General features: G+C 38.6%; 1 protein-coding gene across 2 annotated transcripts in view; it reads left to right on the top strand.

The window, feature by feature from the left end:
• The window catches only part of rpap2 (RNA polymerase II associated protein 2), an 86,495-nt gene that overhangs the window by 35,593 nt on the left and 30,644 nt on the right, over window positions 1-20,258 (top strand). The window contains exons 10-11 of one of the 2 annotated variants that reach the window (XR_007956063.1): window positions 641-708; window positions 3,664-3,852. Coding sequence is in view for 1 of the 2 variants with exons in the window: in XM_052012864.1 (XP_051868824.1) it covers window positions 8,598-8,666 (69 nt within the window). In the remaining variant the exon portion in view is untranslated. Of the gene's footprint in view, window positions 1-640; window positions 709-3,663; window positions 3,853-8,597; window positions 8,667-20,258 lie in introns of those variants that run through there. The other variant, XM_052012864.1, reaches the window with a different exon arrangement.

The raw sequence follows: 20,258 nt of genomic DNA on the forward strand, positions 1-20,258 counted from the left end.
CAGCTGCTTCAGAATTACATGGGTGGAAAATAGTAAAAATATACTCGTACCAGTCTATTTTCTCTTGTGTAATGGAAATAGATGATCTACTTTATAGTTCAAACAAGTGTAATGAATTACCTGGATTTAATTTCAGGAAGCCATTTTGATCTGTTGTGCAATAGTCTTTATTTAATTATGTAGGTCTACAGTCACCTTACAACTCATGTTACTTAGCACTAATGATTACCTTTAATGCCTTCATGCATTTATATGCAAGAGAAAATAGTTAACCATCTTTTCACTTTCCATGGTAATTTGCCATGTTCCTTAAGAAATTCTACACTAGCTCAATTTTAATATAAATGTATTTTAAAATGACCTTCTAAAAAGGTCTACAAACATGATCTTTTTTCGAACAGCATAATTCATTGGAACTAAGTGTTTAGCCAAGTAATATTTTAAAAGTGAGATTTGTTGTAAAAACTTTCTGCCCCCCAAACAATGCTGTTTATCCTTTGGATGGAAAATGATAATTTTCTTGTCTTAATGCACTTGGTAAACAAGAAAAAAAGATTCAGCAAAGCAATTTTCTGCTTCACTGCCTTAGAGAGAAGACACAGTTCAACTCCTTTCAGTTAACAGTTTTTTGTCTGTGCAGCTGAGAAGTGGACTGAAGATGCCCCGGAGACCCTTGCACAGCAACCAATTTTCTCAGCAAATCTCCAGGTGCCTGTTAGCAGTTGTTAAGAAAAACTGAGATATTGAATTTTTCTCTAAAGTTAGCAAAGATCAAGGGTCTTGAGTGGAGGAGGGAATACAGGCAACCCCCACGTTATGGCTGTTCCAGTAACGGAAATTTGCCCTTGCAGAATTCACAAATCATTACTCAATAATTTGAGGTACAGAATAAAATTTGCTCTCCCAGAATTTATCCCAACTATCTCATTCCTGTATGCCTTCTCATCGCCATCTGAGATTCTGCCAACAACAGTGGTGTCATTGGTGAATTTATGGATGGCGTTTGAGCTGTGCTTAGCCACACAGTTATGAATGTAGAGAGAGTAGAGCAGTGGGCTAAGCACACATCCTTGGTACGCCTGTGTTGACTGTCAGCGAGGAGAAGATGTTATTACCGATCCGCACTGACTGTGGTCTCTCGATAAGAAAGTTGAGGATCCAGTTGCAGAGGGAGGTACAGAGGCCCAGGTTTTGAAGCTTGCTGATTAATACTGAGGGGATGATGGTGTTGAATGCCAAGCTGTAATCAATAAACAGCACCCCTGACGTATGTTTTGCTGTTGTCTATCTGCTCCAAATCAGAGTGGAGAGCCAGTAAGATTGTGTCCACTGTAAACCTGTTGTGGAGGTGGACAAATTGCAGCAGGTCCAGGTCCTTGCTCAGGCAGGAGTTAATTCTAGCCATAACCAACCTCTCAAAGCACTTCATCACAATAGATCTGAGTGCTATCAAGCGATAGTCGTTGAGGCAGCTGAAAGTTGAGTCCGAGGAAGGAAAGAATACATGTTAACAGTGGGTAATTGAAAGATCACTTTGGAATCACATATAATATGGTTGTGAATGGTCTATCTCTGGCCAAGGATGAGGGATTGAATCATGGCTAAAGATTGGTTTATGGTTGTAAGCTAAGGTGGTGGCTTTGGTCATCTGAGTGTTTAGTTGAGGAAGCTTCTGCAGGGGATGTTGGACAAGCAGTCTGACTTTGAAACAGTCAAAAGATCCAGAGAGGTGATGGTAAGATTGTGTTGTTAGTGCACTTGGAACTTGTTTATTTTCTTTTGTGGAAGATAGTTCATGTTATGGTGGAGCATTGCACCCAGAACATCTTTGACCATTCCTTCCTTGACCCCACTAGGCTAAACTTGGCATGTTTCAGTCGTTGTTATTGAAAGGTAGCATTTAAAATAGGGGGCAAGAATGGATGCTTTGGAAAGACTAGAGGCAACCCTGCAGGAATGGAAAGAAAAGCCATTGCAGGTGATTCTCAGGCTAAGACTGGATAGACAGGGAACCAATCGAGTGTGGAATCGCTTAACTGAATGATAAAGAAGAGACTTGGAAAAGGATAGTGTCATAGGCTACAGACAGGTTGAGGATAGTTTATCGTGGTCATGTACAATGTGTTTTAGATGTCTTTGATAAATGTCTCACTGCTGTAGCAAATGTGGAAACCTGATTTAAGGGTATCGATGAGGAATTCCGGGGAGATGGGGATAGATTTGGGAGGTGACAGCATTTTTAAGGTGTTTGGAGAGGGAAGGGAAGTTGGCAATACAGTGGTATTTACAAGAATAGAGGGGAGAAGGGTTTTTTTTAAGTGAAGGATGATGATGGCAGACTTGAAGGGTGGAGGTACAGTCCAGGAGGAGAATGAAGCATTAACGTTTGATGTGATTGGGCATATTATTGAGAATACATTGAAGGAGCAACCAGAGGATCTTGTGATAATTTGAGATTGAAGAATCATTGGATATGAGAGGAAAAACCGGAAAGCCGCATGTTTAGGGCTGACAGGGTAAACGTGAAGAGATTTGGCTCGGTGGACTTGGGGAAAGGAGGGAAGCTCCAAAGGTGTTCTGGCTATTGATGGTCCACCACACCACCAATGACTTTTCTCTTAAAAGGGAAAAAAATGATAAATAAGCAGAGTACAGGACTCAGAATTCAGTGAAAATGAACATTTGGAGTAAAACAAAAGAAATGAGCCATGAAATGCTAGTACAAAGCCTTATGTCAGGGGAATATTTTAACTGTTTGGTACATTGCAACTTTTCTACATCGCAGAAGATCTAAATCTGCATGTGAGAATACAATACTGTATTTTGTATTTACTTAAAACATGTGGTTCCAGCTTAGTACTTTCAGTGACATTATTATTCTTTTGCTTAACATACTATTGTTATCTAACTTTATTTTATAAAAAAAAAGTTGGCCTTCATAAACTGAGAATGTTCCAAAAACTTCAAAGGCAATTTAATTTTAACTTCAGTGTTGTAAATTAGGAATAAACTTCTACCACCATTTCCCAAAACAGTGTATTTCCTAGCTCCACACTGCTTGAAGCCTGTGAACTTTGACCCATTCCAGGCTATGACAAGCAAATTTTTAAATTAATGTTAAATTATCATTATATTAACAGTTAATGGCCTGAGGTAAAATTTTAACTTTCTTAGCTGATACTTGGGATTTCAGTGGTACCACCTTCAACAGCTAAAGAACCAGGAGAGTTTACCTCATGTTCTTCTTTGTTCATCAGTACAACTAGATCCACCTGTCACTTCCTTACTGCTTCCTTCAACATTAGCCTTCTGCACCTGGTTGGAATGTAGTGCTACAGATGCTAACTCTGAGACTGATGGCAGAGCAAAGGGTTTTGTCTGGAGACATTTCACTGCACAAACACCTTAGCAATAAACTGTGGGCATAACTGTTTTTCAAAACTTATTATCCACAACAATTATGACAATTGCAAGTGCAATTCTTACATTTCATGCTAAAAGAATGGAATGCTAAAGTGAATAAAATTACTTGCAACTATCATCATTCATTTGTATTTTACTTTGCAAAAGAAATACAGGGGTCAGAATTTCAGAGCAACAAACAATCTGCTGGATTCACACAAGGTTTCGACCAGAACGTCAACAATTCCTTTCCTTTCACAGATGCTGCTCGACCCGTTGAATTCCTCCAGCAGATTGTTTATTGCTCCAGATTCCAGCATCTGCAGTCTGTCATGTCTCCTCAGAATTTCAGATGTTGGAGTGGCAGGGATAAGTTTTCAATAGCAAGAACACTATTCCCAGCCAGAATGGAGTTGATTGTCAATCAGATATGCTGAGGGGACTGATGTAAACGACAAAGGCTAATTTCATGTACGTAATTTGTATGAAGCTTTTCTACAATCATTGCATTTTTCTGGAGAAGATACCCTGTGCTAACTGGGGAAAAAATTGCTGTAGTTAAGATAAGATTTCTTTATTAGTCACATGTACATTGAAACACATAATGAAATGCAGCTTTTGTGTAGAGTGTTCTGGGGCAGCCCGCAAGTGTCGCCACACTTCCGACACCAACATAGGATGCCCACAACTTCCTAACCAGTGTGTCTTTGGAACATGGGAGGAAACCAGAGCACCCAAAGGAAGCCCATGCAGACACGGGGAGAACATACAAACTCCTTACAGATAGCAGCCGGAATTGAACCTGGGTCGCTGGCGCTGTAGTAGCGTTACGCTAACCACTACACTACTGTGCCTGCCCTGTCATATCCTGTCATATGCTTAGTTTCCTCCACTCTTTTTTTAAATACAGGAGAAATCGAAATGTGCTTTACATCACTAGTTTTAAAAATTAACTTTTGAAAGTAAGTTTAGATGATTTGAAGTTTTCCCTCATGTTGTATGGTCTTGTCTAGACAGTTATAGTGATGGGTAATGAAATGTTGTGATGGCCTTCTACATATTGCAAATCACTCATGCCACTGTCGTCACATTAAGCACATACTACCATTAAGCACAGATTGTACCTATTGATGGCCTTCACTTTCCCTGCAGAAATGTTTTCCTTTTCTTCAGGTGACAATTTTAATACTGTTGCAGTTAACCAATATTGAAGTCTAGAATTAATGGACCACTGTTGCTTATGATTATGTCCTTGTCCCTGCACTGAAAGCTTTGTTCTTCTGAGAATCTGGCCCTGAGGTACAGTTTGCTTTAAAAGTGACTGACCTTTGTCTGCTACTGCATACGTAAATGTGCCACACCTGTAGGTTGTATGCTTTTAGCCCTCCTTTTAATACAGCCACAATAAGATGATTGCACTATGACAGGTGGTTGCTCTGGGACTAGTGACTGAGCAAAAGGTTTTTGTTTGGAGAAGCTTCACTGCATAGTCATTGAACAGCCTGGTGATATTAATGCAGTAACAGATCTATATGGGTGTACTTGAGCAAATCATTCAACTCCTCACACTGCTTGGTTTGTAAACTGTTTCTTGATAGCAATATACTGGGTGTGAAGTTGCTGCAAATCGATATGAAAAGAGGTTCAGTTAATTGACGCAGATAACTGTATTCTTTGGTTTATATAGAAGAATGTTGCTTCCCCATGCTGCAATCAATAATGGATCCTTGTAGAGCATAGGAATAAAGATGCTTTCACTGGTATTTTTCACAGTTACCCCATGTGAATTTAAGCTGTCTCTTTCATTGTATCTCATGGCAGATTAGCTAGGATGTTGCAATTGAATAGGCTGTCAAGATGATTCTGTCATTCATTTGGTTCGATGTTTGCAGGTACAGTCTCAGCAAAAGTCTGGGATAACCTACTCACTTTTGTTTTAGAGTTTTCATTTAAAGATTAATCCAAAAAATCTCAAAAGTAGAGAAATATTATTTGTTAATTCCTTGCTGGGTCTTGATGTATATTGGAATCTGGTTGATGGTTTCTCACTTGTACACTGCCATATTATACTGTGAATGGGCAATAAATGCTGGGCTTACCAGGGATGCCCATTTTCCCCCAAAAAAAATTAATTAAAAATTCAAATTGATCAGTTTTATTTTCAATCATTACTCTGAAGTGGTTGATCATTTGATGTTGACTTCCAGCATCAGTATTGCTTAGAGGACTGACTCTGCATTTGCGCAGAGACAGTGTCATTAAAGAGACCCAAAACTCTAAATGTTGTAATTTGAATGTTTAGTTGGAAGGCTATAACGGTGACACTTAGATCATTTTCACTTTCAATATTCATATGACCTTTTAAAGCTCAGGCAGATATTTGCCTTTTGTTGAATCCCAAATATTCTATATTTTCTCTACCAATTTAAAATGCTAAAGATTTATATTACTGCCCACAAAGCATTATTGTTTATTTAGCGATAAGTTGATCTGAAAGCCGAGTTTGAGTGGATTGATCCGTAAATCATTTTGAATTTGCAATGTGAATGTCAGCATTGGGTTTACAAAGAAAGTAGTCTACAGTTATTGGTTTCACGCCTGCTTCAGCTATTTCCCAATATGGAAATAGTGACACATCAAGTTCCATTTCAACACAGATCTGGAAGATTTGATAGTCTTTGATTCTCTTTGCTGCTTCTATGATAGAAAATGTCCAGCTTTGGTCGGGTAAGAACCCTCCTGGTGTCAATGTCTTGAAATTCTTGGAGATGGTGTTCCATCATGATCTTGATTTTAAAAATATGAATTATCATTTGCTATATTACCTAGAGTTTTTTTTACTATATTAGTCCTTTCACATTTCCAATTCAATAACACAGGGGATTCCCTGGGTTACATAAGGGTTCTTTTCCTGAGAACTCTCCATTAAATGCATTTTCCATAAGTTAGAAACAAACAATTTCCCCAAAAATAATAATAAGAAATCTTTAGCCTTGACAGCCCTTGGGGACTGATTTGTAAAGAGCAGCTTGGGGAAAGTTAACGTATGTGATAGCAGTTGGTACCAGCAAGTGAACTGTGACAAATGTTTGTCTAAATGCAGCCTGGGTGGAGTGATGGGGGAGCTGATCTACTCATCAGCAAGGAAATTATAGGCAGTTTAATAAAAGAAAGTTTGTGCTAGCAAGAGGTGGCTCAGAGTTTGTAATGTTTGATATTACCTGAAGGAGAGTTTGGAGAAGGCATTGGCTTTTTCTGTAGGTGATCTCTGCATTGTTTCCTGGTGAAGATAGTCGAGTACTGTAGCAGAGTCTGGGAGAATTTGCGTAAAGTCTGATTTTCGTAAGTCAGGTCTTCCGTAACCTGGAGAACTGCTGTATTGTATTTTTCACCTGAAGAATTATGACAGGAATGCAGCTTGTGTACAAAGGACTTCCTCAAAAGTTTATCCTTTAATTGAATTCAAATACTAAATATGCTACTGGAGCTAAAGGGAATTGCTGATTATTACTACAGTAGTAGTTAGATTCTGAAGAATAAAATACCAATATATTTCAGCTATTGAGATAAATATGATGTTTGTTCTAGTTCTGTTCCACTCTTTGGGATTTTTTTAAAACTATTTTACTACTGCTTTAAAACTAATGATAGGGAAATATAATAATGCTTTCTGTCAGTATTTCACTTTTGATGTTTGGAAAGAAGGGGTGTGTGAGAGGACCTGGGTGGATCAGGAAGAGAGAGAAAGGTAGGCTGGTCTGGAAGGTTAGGTCACAGAGGATCCAGGGCAAGCTAGCTAATTGGATACAAAATTGGCTTGAGGCAGAGCATGGTGGTCGAGGGTCACTTTTCAGACTGGAGGACTGAGACCACGGGGATCGATTCTGTTGTCTGTCATTTATATTAATGATTTTGATGAGAACATAAAGGGTATGGTTAGTACTAAATGACACTAAAATTGGTAGTATAGTGGACAATGAAAGTTGCCTAAGATTACAACAGGATCTTGATTAACTGGGCCAGTGGGCTGAGGAATGGCAGATGGAGTTTAATTCAAATAAATACGAAGTATTGCATTTTGGTAAGACAAACCAGGGCAGGACGTCCACAGTAAATGGTAGGGCCCCTGGGGAGTGTTGTAGAACAAAGAGACTTAGGGGTGCAGGCACGTGGTTTCTTGAAGTGATGACACAGGTAGACAGGGTGGAGAAGGTGGCTCTTGGCACACTTGCCTTCATTGGTCAGGATATAGAGTACAGGAGTTGGGACATCATGTTACAGCTGTACAAGATGTTGGTACGGCCACATTTGGAGTGCTAGATACGTTTCTGGTCGACCTGCTATAGGGAGGATGTCATTAAACTGGAAAGGATGCAAAAAAGGTTTGAGGATGTTACTGGGACTGGAGGGTTTGAGTATAAGGAGAGGCTGGATAGGCTAGGACTTCTTTCTCTGGAATGTAGGAGGCTGAGGGGTGACCTTATAGAGGTTTATAAAATCATGAGGGGCATGGATAAGGCAAATAGCCACAGTCTCAGAAAAGATTTAAAAGGGACCTGAGGGACAACTTTTTCACTTAGTGGGTGGTCCATATATGGAACAAGCTGCTAGGAGAGGTTGTAGAGGCAGATACGGTTGCGACACTTAAAAGACATTTGGACAGGTACATGGATTGGAAAGGTTTAGAAGGATATGGGCCAACGCAGGCAGATGGGGCTAGCTCAGCTAGACAGCTTGGTCGGCATGGATGTTGGACCAAAAGGCCTGGTTTCCATGCTATATAGCTCTATGACTCTATGAGGAGATGTGGGTTATCTGAAATTGGAGATCTCACTGTTCATGCCATTTGGTTGTAGGCTACCCAGGTGGAATATGAGGTGCTGTTCCTTCAGTTTGCTTTTGGCTTCACCGTGGTAGTGGAAGAGGCCGAGGACAAACAGGTTGGTAGAGGAATGAGGAGGGGAGTTGATTTTGCTCGAAACCAGGAGCTCAAGAGTATAGGCTGGAAGCTGTGTCACCTGACCAAAACCATGCCCTTGTGCATGTTCTTGGCTGGGGAATGTGTGGTGTAAGTTCTTTAACAATTAAGGAGAATTTTTTTTATTATTATTCATTGAGCAAAGGAAATTTAAAATAAGGGTGACCATTTCAACTTCACCTCTTTTAACTGATTATTTTCTGTAATTGTTTTCCAGACTGACCAACAAAAATATTATTCACAGAACTCCAGAGTGGACCTTGATTGCAGTTGTGCTGCTTTCAGTGTAAGTGTTAACAGCGTTATTTTTGTTCAGAGGTTAAGGTAAGATGTCCTTGAAAAGTGTTAAGATTGGGTAAATGATTAGTAGTCCCAGAATGAGGTTTAAAAGCATGAAGACCTCTACGTTTATCAATATCTATTTTCATAATCAGTTAAGAACATAGACTTCAGTGGGTTTTGCCTTCATCATGTAAAATAATACCCAAATTTCTTACTGCAGAAAATGTTGTAACATTCATATTTTTCATAATGTGAAATTCTAGACTTTATCCACCCTTGTTGCATTGGATTTGCTCCTATTAGTTCCAGCCAGTGGTCCCAGTTTTCAAGACTAGTTTTATGATAAATTTGTATGTTGTTTTCATCAAGTATCATCAGGTTGTTTGATTCAAGGCCTTTTTATCTATGCTCATCCATGTCCTCAACTGACATTTACAGTACCTGCTTATTTTAGTAAACACCGCTGATTTGTTCTGAATTGAGGATATCAGGGAAAGCTGTAATCCCTTTTCCTCTTTCATGCAGTTCTAGGTCCTTGCGTTGTAGGTGCAGAGAATATAATGTATAAAATATTTATATTTCTAAATTCTGTTACAGTTTTATTGATTATTAAATATATAATAACTAGTATAAATTATATCTACATACATCCAAATCCAGTTGGAGAAAAGCTGAGTTAAACTGGAATAAGTTTCTAAAACAGATATTTGGTTTTTTTTGAATTAGAATTGAACAAACTAAGTTTTAACACTAAGATTCATTCTGTGCAGCATTTAAGCATTAAGTATGTCTTAAAATATGATATAAAGGAGATTGGGGGAAAAATTGCCTTTTTAATATTTTGCTTAATCATGAATCAATGTATTTGGCCAATGGAATCATTGTTTTGCATATTTCTGATGAAGGCCTCGAGGATTATTTTTTGTTTATCCACCCCCAAGTCCTTTATTTTGTTAATTCTATAAATATACATTGCATTGCTGTGTCTTTAAACCATTCTATTGTCAAAAATTTGCAGAAGATATTGTGATAATTCAATTCTTAACTGTTTAATCAGATTCTGATATTCTCTATTTATTCTATAACAATACTGTTTCTTTTTAAAAATGGTCACATAAATTTCAAGAATTTGTTAACCAGTGGCACAGTTACATACGTATACTGTCTTCTGCACATGAGTTAATGTTCCAGTTATTTTTTATTTTTACAATCCATAATAGGAAATTGTGATCTCATGGCTATGACCAAATCGTCCTAATTCAAGAAGTGGTATTGTTAACATACCACTGTTTCTGCAATTATGCACATCATTATTAATGTGCAAGTTGCCCAGCAAATTCAGGGTTTAAGAAATGCAGTGTGAGTTGTGTATGTCCAAAACTTGCTAGTCATTTTATCCATGTTCTGCTGGTTTTTCAAATAAATACCATCTTTCTCTTTGTGTGTTATTTGCTGAATTTGCATATTAATCACTCATTAATCCAGATACAAGCTTAAGTCAGTCCGTGGCCTAAAAACATTGTCTTTTAATTTTAGCAATTTAATGCTGAAGTTGCAGTATAAAGTCTAAGTAATCATGGGTACTGGGAGAAACTCCACTCCAGCAAAATCAGTCCAGTTTGTGCAGTTTAATAATGTTGTACTGTTTCACCAGTTTAAATACAAAGTGTGGCATTTTGTTTTGGAATAACAAAAATAGTTGAGAATTTGAGGTGCTGCACAGAGATTCATGAAGCCCCAAATGTAAGAATATAAGCTATGAGGAACAATTAGATACCATTGGGTTATAGAGAATACAATTTATATGTGAGAACAACTAACAATTACTTGTTATGATAGCAAAATTTGCATTATTTTCAGGCCATAAAGTAATTAACTTGTAACCCACAAATCATACACACAGTTCAATAGAGCTCTCTGAGCACTTGAAATGTATGTGTAGTTCTGCTCTCATCCATATTTTAATGTTGAGAGAGCATGGACAGCATTCTGCATTCTCGTGGTATTTTGCAAATATGTTTTATATTGGTGTGAATAATTGCAGTCTTGGATCACTGTTAAAACTTTAGTTATGGAACAAAACTATTAACTATCTAATTACAGCCAGAATTCTGTGTATGGACTAAGTACTTCATATAGCAGTTAACACGAATCCTGCCTTTTAAAGAAGTCACTGGTGGTTTAATGCACTGTCAGAATAATAAGTTTTGTCAGGGTTGAAGCCTTCAAACAGTTGGAATATTTTCAACTTGAATTGCAGAATTGTAGAAATCTTACTCCAGGCCTCACCATGCTTCTCTTTGGGCCTGCCAGGTCAGTAGAACTTCTTGGGTGGAGATGTTCTTAGTAGACGTTTGCAGGTCAAAATATGCTGCAGGCTATCTTCACAGCATCCTCAGCATTGCATTTCCTATCCTTGATATTGCTTCAGTCTGACACATTATTTCAGCTTTCCTGTCCCAGGGAAGTGAATTCAAGCAAGTGTTAGTGAAGGCCTCAGTAAGCCTTGCGTCTGTGTTATAAAACCAGCTAGTGCTCAAATGAGTCATTAAATCAGAACATAGAAAGTAACTTTACTGGAATGCTTTGGTATAAATTTTTAATCGACTGTAGGAACAAATCTTTTGTCATTTTTATTACTAACTTGTATGGGTGAACGGCTAATTTGTGAAACAGATCTTATGAATTTTTTAAACTTTTTGGCACAAATTTCATTGCATTCAGTGGTAGCTATTGAATGCAACACAACAGCAGCAATTTAATTTCTATAAATTTAGACATTTAATGTTTTTGCACACTTGAATAGATTTTGTAAAGCATCAGCAAACAGAAATTAAGTCATGCTAGTATTTGTTTTGTTCACTGCTGTGATTTCAGCCATGACCAGTTATAAAATAACATTTACAGATCCAAAAAAATTCAAGAGGCTAATGAGGCTATATGATTTTTACTGATTTTTATGTGCTTACAAAGTTTATTTTTGAACTTGCATTGTTCTGATTAAACCCTTTGTAAATGACATTTATCATCTGCATGTCACATTATCTTTGTCATAAGTGTGGATTTCAAAATCCCTTCTGAATTTGCATTCATGTTTAAACTGAGTGAGCGATATGCAATATGATGCAGATAAATATATCTTCCAATATCGTGCTAGTTTAAAATGCATGCGTGATTTTTTTTCCATTGCTTAACATTGCTAGGATTCCTGCTGTATATGTATTATATACCCTGGATGAAAGCTAATGGAAAGCTTTCAGTGGAAAAATGTCTTGGCTAATTTTTTGTCTGAACTGGCTGATTGCACTGAATTGTGGTCAATTTTGCCAACAGAGCTTAGATTTAATCCTCCAAGATTTTCACCTAAAAGCTTGAGCGTGGTTGTGCTGTACTGGGAGTAGAGTGTTAGCTTTGGGACGTACCATTGGAACATACTTCAAATGATGTGGATCACAGGACAAAAGCCATCAGTCATTTCAGTTAACTCTGCTATTCAAAGATATACACAAGAGGCAATGTTCAACTGACATGCACAGCTTCAGAATAGATTCCAGGATGGTCTCAGTTGCAGCTTGTTCTTTGTTTAACATTATTTGCTGTGTAAGATGCAAGATGAAGGCTATGTACTTTAAGTAAGTAGAAGGAAAACACCTAAAAATAGGATTCTAGTCTGAAGCTTTTAAAAAAAAGTGAAATGCCCATACCCAGGCAATTATTCTTAAAAAGCAATCTTTTTCTTGTTGTGTAGCAGATTATCTCTTGTATTTGTCCAGCTTTTCCTGCAATGGCAACTACCATAAATTTTGCCAACTGCCAAAATTACTAAGATAGCTTATTCTATATGTAGTCCTACATATCTAATTTGAATACACTCCTCGGAGTGAATCTGAAACAGAAAGGCCATTTCTCAAAGATTTTACAGATAATTTCAACAGAAATGTTTCATATTTGTGATGGAGTGGCTTTGCAGCAGGGATGGCGAATAGCTGCTTGAACAGAAGTAAAGAGGAGTGGGGAAGTGGAATCAGCTGGATTGCCTTTTGTAAGAGCTAATACTGACTTGAGTGGCCTTCTAAGTGTTGTACTATTGTTTGATTTTCTGCATCTAAATGGTGACCAGAATCTTCAAAGAATTATCTTCATAATTTAATGACTGAGTAAAAAAACTTCGAACTGGAGCAGGTGGAAGCTTCAAAGTAGAGCAACAATGAATTGATCTTTATTAGATTAACAGGTGTATAACATGAGCTAAGTAGTATAACTTTAAAGGCGTGCAAAAACTTGGTTGTGATAAGGTTCATGTGCACAAATCTTTTGGCAAGAATCTAAATTATTAAAGTGTTAAAAGCTTAAAGTTAACATTTTATGTGGAGAAAATATTTGAATCCAAATTTGAGTGAAGAGCTAAAGCCAATGTCTCAGCATTGGTGGCCTGGGATATCGGTGTGTAAGTCCCTATTCACTTGCATCACCTCCTGAAATGTCTGTCTTGCAATCTCCCCCACCCCCCACCTCTTCTAAGATTCTCGTTTATGTTTTGTTACATAATGTCTGCTTTTTGTCAAATTTTGTCTAAAAATGTTCCTGCAAAGTACATTGGGAGACTTGCTAATTTAAGGCATTGTATAATTCCAAATTGTCAGCAGAGATTGATTTGGAGCACCAATTTTAAGTATTAATTGTAATTCAGAAATTCATTGAATTGAACTTATAAAAGCACCATTTAAGATCTTAATTTGTAACTTTTATCCCAAATATTTGGTTGATTAAAACAAATTTTCCTCTCGTCGACCATGGTGGAGACCCCAGGTTTTGTATGTCTTTGACATTATTCATTGGAGCAATTTATAAGGAAATGTGATTAAGCACAAGGTAAGCTGACCTAATATAATAAACATCAGTGGGATTCAGCTGATAGCACTTTCAACTCTGAGCACTCTCGACTCTGGGCCAGAAGATTCGAAATCTAAGCTGATAATCCAGTGCAGTAGTGATGGATTGCTCCTTCATCAGGATTGCCACCTTTCAGCAGAGATGCTAAACAGCAGCCTCAGATGCCCTACTTGGTAAACATAGAAAAGGTCCCATGCCACTATTCTGAGGCGTTTCCTTCTGGCCAAAATTTATTGCTCAATTAAAACTCCATTGTAATTAGTGGAACCTTGCTGTGCATAAATCAACAGCCTAATGTCCTATGCTGCAACAGTGACTGCATTCTTTTTGGATCAACAGCCTAACGTCCTATGCTGCAACAGTGACTGCATTCTTTTTGGCTATAAAGCCCTTTGGAGTGTTCTGAGGTCATCAAAAGATTTTTTTTTCACTAAAGCCATTACCTAGATAATAGAACTTTCCAGATGTTAAAACTTTGCTAGACTGTGAATATGTAGTATAAGTGACTGGTGAACAGAATTTTATCTAATTCTCTAAGCCTAAATCAACATATTTTTGGGCAATAATTAGGACTTCTCATGCCACTCAGAGGATAGTTAGATGGGTGTAAACAATCACTAACTATTTGTGGCAAGTATAATCCATATGCACCAAATCAGGACAATAACATAAACATCATTCACTACATTTATTTGGAGAGTCATAGAGTCGTACAGAATAGACTCAGGCTCTTCAGCTCACTACGTCTATGCCAATCACCATGACTATCTATACTAATTCCATGTCCCTGCATTAATTCCATGTACCTTTATGTCCTTCTCATTCAAGTACCTGTCCAGATGCCTCTTAAATGTTGTTACTAGGTTGTTACCAAAAGGCCATTACTCACAGTTTAGAGGGCTATCTGAATAATAAATAGTGAATCTTCTAAAACCTGGTATTTGTGTTAAATATAAGTGAAGAAAGATGATATCATGAAATGCACTGTTTAATATGTAAATTCAAGATAAATTCTTGCAAGATTTTTTTGCTGTAAACTGTATTTATTAAGTAACCCTCTGACAGAGGACTCAAGGTTGATATTGCACAGCTATTCACACCTATGGATATTAGATTAGTTGGCTCTCATTATAATCACTTAGTGATTATATTGTTTTTCCAAAGTTAAAAGGGGAAATATTAGCTTGATGCAAAAAAATGTTGGAAGAACTCAGTGGGTCAAGCAACATCTGTGGAGGCAAAGGGATGGTTGATGTTTCAGGTTGAGAACCTGCATTAAGACTGAGAGAGTAGAGGAAAGATAGCCAGTATAAAGAAGTGAGAGAGAGAGGGGCGAGACAGAGGCTGGTAGGTGATAGATGGAACCAGACGAGGGTGGTGATGATCAGCAGATGGAGCCAGGTGGTGGAGACGGAGTGTTGAGAAAGAGGCAGGTAGGTGATAGGTGGAACTAGATAAGAGAGGGATGGTGGGTAGATGGGACTTGGTGGGGGAAGGGGTATGTAAGGTGAACCAAGGGAGAAGAAACCTAGGTTGCTGGGTATGTGGGTGATGGGCAGATGAAACTGGGTGGGGGGGAGGGGTGGTGTTATGAGCCCAGGTAACGAGGGAGGAGGGATTGAAAAGGTGAACAAAGGGGGAGAGACCTTGGGACTGTTAGAAATGGGAAACGTACATGGGGAGTTCGAGTGGGACACCCAAAAATGGAAAGTTCAATGTTCATACCTTTGGGCTGTAAGCTAGCCAAGTGGAATGTAAGGTGCTGTTATTCTGGTTTGCATTTGGCCTCAGTGTGGCAGTGGGGAAGGCCGTGGACATACAGGTCGGTGTGGAAATGGGAAGGGAAGTTGAAATGATGTGCAACTGGAAGTTCAAAATGGCCATTGCAGATAGAACGCAGGTGTTCTGTGAAATGGTCGCCTAGTTTATACTTGGTCTTGCCAATGTAGAGGAGGCTACCTTGCAAGCACTGAATGCAATAGGCCAGGTTCAAGGAGGTGCCTGTGAATTTCTGCCTCGCCTGGAAAGGCTGTTTATGTCACTGGATGATGGTGAGGGAGAAGATGTAGGGGCACACCAACCTGTTTGTCCTCATCCTTCTCCATTGCCACAGTGGGGCCAAATGCAAACTAGAAGAATAGCACAGCATATTCCTTTTGGGCAACTTACAGCCCAATGGTATGAACATTGAACTTCCCAATTTCAAGTAACCCACTCTCCCTGTGTGTCTTTCCCACTCTCACCAGTCCACCCAGGGTCTCTCTCCCTTCACCTTTTCCGTACCTTTCTCTCTTCCCCTATCTTCCCCTTCCCTCCCAATCCCCCCACCACTTCATCTGATTCCATCTATTACCTACCAGCCTTCTGTCTCAGCACACCCCCACTCCCCAACCTGACTTCATCTGCCCATCATTCCAACCCCCCACCCTCATCTGCTTCCACCTATCACCTATTAGCCTCTGTCTTGTCACCCCCCCCCCCCCATTTCTATATAAGATTTCTTTGTTAGTCACATGTACATTGAAACACACAGTGAAATGCATCTTTTGCTTAGAATGTTCTGGGGGCAGCCCGCAAGTGTCGCCACGCTTCCGGCGCCAACATAGCATGCCCACAACTTCCTAATCCATACATCTATGGAAACAGGAGCACCCGGAGGAATCCCACGGAGAACGTGCAAACTCCTTACAGGCAGCAGCGGGAATTGAACCTGGGTCGCTGGCACTGTAATAGCATTACGCTAACCACTACACTACCGTGCCTACTTCCCTACTGGCTATCTTCCCTATAGACTTCAGTTCTGATGCAGTGTCTCAACCTGAAACGTCATTCATCCCTTTGCCTCCACAGATGCTACTTGACTCGCTGAGTTCTTAAGCAGTTTTTTTGCTCAGTGTTCCATTATCTGCAGTCTTTTATATCGCCAATGTTAGTCCAATGTTCCTGCACTCCAGCACTCTGACCACTTGATGGCTCTGCAACAGAAGCATGGAAACATAAATGTGTATCACAATGGTGCTGATTTTACAGTCAGTGAGACCTCATCATTGATCTAAAAATGCTCAGGTAGGCTTCTGGCCAGATCCCCCTTCATCACATTGAAATTATCTCTCCACCAATTGGGATTGCTTCTTGCACTTCTGCATTTCTAGTCTAAACCTTATGATCACTGTACCCTAGGAATTGCCTCACTGATACTTCACCCATCTGATTCCCCAAAATCAGATCCTGCAATGCTTGCTTCCTTGTTGGGCTGAAAACCATACTGATGGAGGAAGTACTTCTGAATGCAAATCAAAAAGTCCTCCCCTTCTTTACTTCCTAAAATTATCCCAATCCATATTCTGGTACCTGATGTCCCAGAATCAACACAGTACATTTCATGCATGCTCCCTGTAAGGTTGCTGCAGATTTACACCTATCACATTTCATGAGCTATAGTGTTGTGATATGGTCCTTTGCGTTACTTAACTCTAAATAACCATGTGAATTCTGGCCTTGACTTCCTCTCTGTCCTGAATTACAATATCTCTCTTAATCATTGCTACCACCCCACTTTTTTTTACTTCCTTATCTTTCCAGAAACATTAAGTACCTAGTCTTACTCTTTAGGTTGAGCATTCTTTCAGTCATAGTCAGTACATTTTCCCATGTGGCTAACTATTTGTGCTCATGGCTCCCCAACCTTACTACAGTTTGTGCATTTACACAATTGCATTCTAAACTTTATTCATAAGCATTAGCAGTATGCTGCTTGGCCCTTTTAAGCCTGTTCACTATGGTATAAGATCTTGGTTGATTTGATTGTAACCTCAACTATGCACCCCTGCCACAAAACAACAAATTTCATGACATATGTCAGTGATAATAAACCTGATTCTGTTTACCTTTTTTACCTTTTACCCCCTTTTTTTGTGATGTATCTTTCTATTTGTGCTTTAAAAGTATTCAAAGACCCTGTTTCCACTTTGAAGAAGAGTTCCAAGGGCTTATGACCCACCAAGGGGGGAAATATTTTTACCTCGCCTCTGTCAAATGGGCAGCCCTTCTCTTTTCAGTAGGTATCCCTGCTTCTAGATTCTCCCATGAGAGGAAACATGCACTCTGCATCCACCCTGGCAAAACCCATCAGGCTTCCACATGTTCCAATCATATCTCCTCTTGCTTTTCTAAAATCCAGCAAAATTTCTCATAGTCTTTTCCCAAGGTAACTGATGGAGAAATATAATTTGAACTCCCCTGACAGCACAGTAATTTGATGTATTTCTAGTGTTTTTCACCCTGCACAACTATACCTTGAGTTTCCATTGACAACTTTTTCCATGAGGTCAGCATTTATGTAATGTATCTGTGATACCAAGTTCAACTTCCTCCATCTCCTGACCTTTCCACTGCCTGCAGAGGCTAACCTGTCCTGTGAAAATATATTAGAGAAATAAGAAAAACTTCTATTCCTAAAGGAGGATAACTCCCAAGAGAGCTAAGGTAAGTATTGTGCATTTGTAAAAGCAATGAAAGTTAATGTTAGAATAGCTGAAAGGTTAGCAGAGAAGATAGTTAAATCTGCAATCACTATTTTTGTGTTCTATGTCAGGAATTGGAGAGCTGCTAAAGATTGTTTTGGCCCATTGCAGGATTCAGAGGACAAATTTTGAGTGTACCCTCCGGGGGTGGGTGGTGGTGGAACTGAAGGGATAAATTTGCATCAGTTTGTAATCTGTTGGTTGCTGCACAGTTGTGAGCAATATGTTGCACTGTCAACATGAAAACTGTAAAGATTAAGATTAAAATTGCTGAGGATATGATTCTTGGTATCAACGATCCCAAAACAGAACAATGGCTAGTCCACATGGCATCCCAACTCTGATCACCCACGGGAGGGATGTGATTTGGAAAACCTTTTGCTAGATTTAGGAATTGTTTCCTTGGACTTGATCACTTGTGTGGTTTTGCTCCTTCGGTAAGGTTGACCAATGAATTGCAGGCCCATTAAGTTTGCTTTAATTATGGACAAGAAGATGGAAGGGATCAAAAGTTGTTCATAAAGAGAGGAAGAATTATCTGAGACACTCAAAATGGCATTCAGGAAAAGAAAATGTTTTGAGGAACTTGTTACTTTGGTGGGTGGGGTAAGCCACTATTTAGATTGTTGCAAGTGTTTAAAAAGGTACTTGTTAATTGATTATTCTCAAAGATAGAATTGTAATAATTTGCTTTGGTGGATAACAATTAGCTACATTCCTGTAGGCAGAGTAACTATTAATGGTTGTAGATCTGCCTTGAAAAACAGTCATGAATTTTGAATTATTTTCCGTTGATGTTTACATTTTTCATTAATGACTTGGATGTAGATATAGGGGAAACGATGCAAAGATTTGTGCATGCATAAAATTAGTGAATCAGGTTAAACTACTTAATGCGTTCTTGATGTGGTAGTTGAACAGGCTTACATTTAGGAAATGAAGTTCAGATTGAGGAAGAATCTAATTTTGTGTATGTCAACAGACCAAAGTCATCAAGTATATTTTGGCACTACATGGTACAGAACAGAAGTCTGTTTGGCAAAAAAAAACAAGGTTGTGATTTTTTTTTTAGTCTTTCTAGCAAGCTGTGGATGTGGTTGATTTGTGGAGTGAATATTAACAGCTGCTACATATTTTGGGGTGGCGGGAATTAGTACGGCAGATGTACGATGTGCATATTACAGAGACATTAAAATGTAAGAGTAGAGGGAGCATTAACTATAATTATGGCAGGCTGCAGGTTTTCCATAGACCAAAGCAAAAGTAAATGACAATAAAAAGCATAAAGAGTAATAAAATTGATTAGTTGTGATTTTTCTTTTTAAAATTGGGCACATTTTCAGCAATCAAGATATATCCATGTTATCAAACAGCTTTCAATTACAGTCTAGTTCTGTACAGTATTTGCTATACTGCTCTAGTCAGACTTATTGCCCAGTTATCTTACCTATTCAGTTTGATGGCTTCAGTAGCATAACTTCATCCAGCTGCTGAGAGAAACTACATATGTTTATGTAGCTAAATATTGTCAATTTGATTATTGCTTGAGAAAGTATTAAAACTATAATAAATTTTATGAATATTATCTTTGTAGTTTGTACAGGTGAGCATTTTTTCATCGCTGAAAATTGATAGAGCTCTCACTTACTGCTGTAGATTCTCACCTGTCAGTGTACAATTCTGAAAATGATTTCGCATTGACTGCCCACAAAAATGACAGATGTCATTGTACAAATGAAAAGAGAAAGAAAATTTAGTTGTTTGCTCATTTGATGGTGTTTGACAACTCATCTACAAACGTGAACATTTTATTCATTTTTTTAGTTTGGCCTTGGATTTAAGTTATGATTTTTTTTCTTTTTGAGGTAATCTCTTTAATAAAGATGAGCTCACAAAGCTCTAGGAAAGCTCATAAAACTCTAGGGAAGACCGATCTAGCTTCTCCAGTGTCTCCTGATAACTGAACTGCTCCATCGTAGGCCACATACTGGTGTATCTCCTCTGCACCCTCTCCAGCATTGTCACATCCTTCCTACAGAGTGCTGACCAGAACTGTAGGCTCTACTTGACCAATGTTTTATAAAGCTAGAGCATAACCTCCCTGCTCTTGTATTCAGTGCTCTGACAAATGAAGGCCAATATCCCATTTGGCTTTTTAACCATGTTATCTACCTTTGCTA

This window comes from Pristis pectinata, chromosome 3 (genome assembly GCF_009764475.1).
Source record: "Pristis pectinata isolate sPriPec2 chromosome 3, sPriPec2.1.pri, whole genome shotgun sequence".
NCBI lineage: Eukaryota > Metazoa > Chordata > Chondrichthyes > Rhinopristiformes > Pristidae > Pristis > Pristis pectinata.